The following is a 2,708-nucleotide window of genomic DNA, read 5'->3' as shown; positions in this document are numbered from 1 at the left end:
AAATGCAGGGCCGGTGCAAGGGTATTAGGCGCCCTAGGTGAAATGTCAGCTATGCCGCCCCCCGCCTCCACACACAGTTAACTTACATTGTACATTAATGAAAATAACAAAGTCTGTATTTATAACAGAACATTTACTTGACATTTTTATGCCATGTAAACCATTGAGATGATTTGTCTTATCGATAGTATAGAAACTCTTTTATAAATAAATAAATAAAAATAAATAAAATAAATAAACATAAACCAAGGCTATACTTGTTGCTCAAACACAACAAAACAATTTACAGTATGGAACAGTCAACAGGACAAAAAATATAGAATATTCAATCCAAATGTAAACAATTTGTGCTACACTTTATACAGGATCTGTATTAGAAAGACTGCACTTTAGAATTTTACTTTCCTTGCTTTCAGTTTAGCAAATGTAGAAATAAGTTTCTGCAAGTCAAGGTTTTGTGCAATTTCATTTTCTATTGACAAGGTGGCCAGCCCAACAAGTCTTTCTTGCATCATTGAGGAACGAATATATGTTTTAATCAACTTTAACTTGGAAAAGCTTCGCTCACCACTGGCCACAGAAACAGGAAGGGTTAAGAGGATGCGGAGGGCAAGAAATATGTTAGGGAAATTATCTGTGAGTTTATGTCTGCATAGAAAGTTCAATACATCTTGTGGTGATGAGCTCTTCTGAATTCGTCTTGCGATGGCTTGCAATTCACTGCACATATCAGAAGCAACAATATCTGTAGAATCCCCATGTTGTAAAACTTTCTCCAATTTCAAGCACTGTTCCAGAATGTCTTTTGATGTAGTAATCTGCAAACTGTGAATATTGTAGAGGAAGCCAAATCCAGAACTAATTTCATGCATTTGTGTGAATCTTTCCTCAACTGATTGTATTGCTGTATCAAGGACTGCAAAATAAAAGTTCACTTTGAAGTTTTGTTCAGCGCTCTGAATAGGGTTATCATCGGCTTCATATGTGAACTACTTTTTTTTTTTTCCTAATCCGGACTGGATCTGGTTCAAAGCTTACTGGTATCTCCAACTCCTCAGCAAGTTCACGTGCATCTACCAGTGTTTTTGCAAACCCTTCATCACTCCTGCAGTCTAAAAGAAATTTCTTGGTTCCACTCAGTTGCTCAATGGCATTGTGAATGTCAAATTCCTTCATCTGAAGTTGTTTGCTAGTTATATTAATCTCAAAAAGGATGTTATGCCACACAACATGAGAGACCACAAACTTGAAGCATGAAATACTTTTTTCAAGAGCTTGTGCCTCTACCCGCGAGGTATTACCAGATGATCCTGTTAGGGTAGTGTTGACAGCAATTTCAGTTAGTGCATCATAGATATCACCTAGTTGATAGCAAAGAGGTTTCAGTGCATGAATTCGACTTTCCCATCTTGTTTCACTCAATGGTTTCACTGTAAGAGCAGGCACATGGTGCATTAGAACTTCCCAACGTCGTGTTGAAGCAGAGAAATACACATAAACATTTTGTACTAGGCTAAAGAAAGCCATTGCTTCCAAGCAACATTTAGCAGCATCACTAACAACCAAATTCAAAGAATGTGCACTGCAAGGAACAAATAAAGCCCGTGTATTAATATCCAAAATTCTTCGTTGTACACCATTTTCTTTCCCTTTCATATTGCTTCCATTATCATAGCCTTGAACACGTAAGTTTTCAATGGGCAATGACATATCTTCTAACTGGCGAAGGACAGTGTCTGCCATTACAGCACCAGTGGTCTCCTGGAGTGGCACAAATCCCAAAAAATGTTCCTTTATGGTTACAGGTTGAGAATTATCAGGGTCTGAAGTAGTGTCCACAAAGCGAAGGATCATGGTCATTTGTTCAACATGGCCTACATCTGGTGTACAATCTAAAATGATTGAAAAGTACTTGGCAGTATGAGCAGATTTCAGGATTTCTTCTTTGATAGCACTGGATAAAAGCTGAATCAGTTCATTTTGTATATCTTTGCCAAGGTAGTGGACATGTGTCTCAACATTTCTTATCTTACGAAGATGTTCATCCATAAGTGGATCAAACAAAGCTAGATATTCTACAAATTTCAGGAAGTTTCCATTACCCGGTGTGTGCAATCTATCATGTGTTCTCCGGAAGGCCAGATTTTGCATACCAAGAACTCTCACCAAAGCAATTAGTCATTCCAAGATTTGCTGCCAATACTTTTCTTGTTGTTTAATGAGACGCAAATTTTCTTCATCAATTGTTTTCATGTTTTTCAATCGCTTTTCAAGTTCCTTCCACTTCTGAAAGTTCTCCAAGTGTTCACCACTTCTCTCGTTCAAAGCTAGAATTGCAGATATGTTCTTCCAATCTTTGGAACCTTTCTTAGCAAGAGATGAGGCACCAGGGTTAATGGTAAACAGCATGCAACAAAAGCAAAACACAGAGTCCTCTGACACAGAGTACTGTAGCCATGAACGGGGAATTTCATCTCCATTGCCAAGGCTCCTTTTTTAATGAACTGTTGAGAATTTTCTTTGATTACTATCTTTAGGGAAATCAAATTGCAGAACTTGTTCTGGTCCATGTTCCACCAAAATTTGTTGCATACGATCATCGCTTTTGGATAATAAATTGACCCAAGTAGCAGGATCACCGTAGTTCAACTTCATGGATTGTTCTTCTTCACATCCTTTCAAATCTTGATCCTTTTGGACCTCACTTG

At 37.9% G+C, this 2,708-nt stretch overlaps 1 protein-coding gene across 1 annotated transcript; it reads right to left on the bottom strand.

Annotated features, from left to right (window-relative positions):
- Positions 1 to 389: 389 nt before the first annotated feature.
- On the bottom strand, positions 390 to 2,151 carry LOC115082087 (zinc finger MYM-type protein 1-like). The gene is given in 3 exon segments (XM_029586354.1): positions 390 to 986; positions 988 to 1,361; positions 1,638 to 2,151. Coding segments are annotated over 3 exon segments (1,485 nt in total).
- Positions 2,152 to 2,708: the final 557 nt, after the last annotated feature.

Source organism: Rhinatrema bivittatum, unplaced genomic scaffold, assembly GCF_901001135.1.
Source record: "Rhinatrema bivittatum unplaced genomic scaffold, aRhiBiv1.1, whole genome shotgun sequence".
Lineage (NCBI taxonomy): Eukaryota > Metazoa > Chordata > Amphibia > Gymnophiona > Rhinatrematidae > Rhinatrema > Rhinatrema bivittatum.
This window is presented reverse-complemented; position numbering and strand designations above follow the sequence as displayed.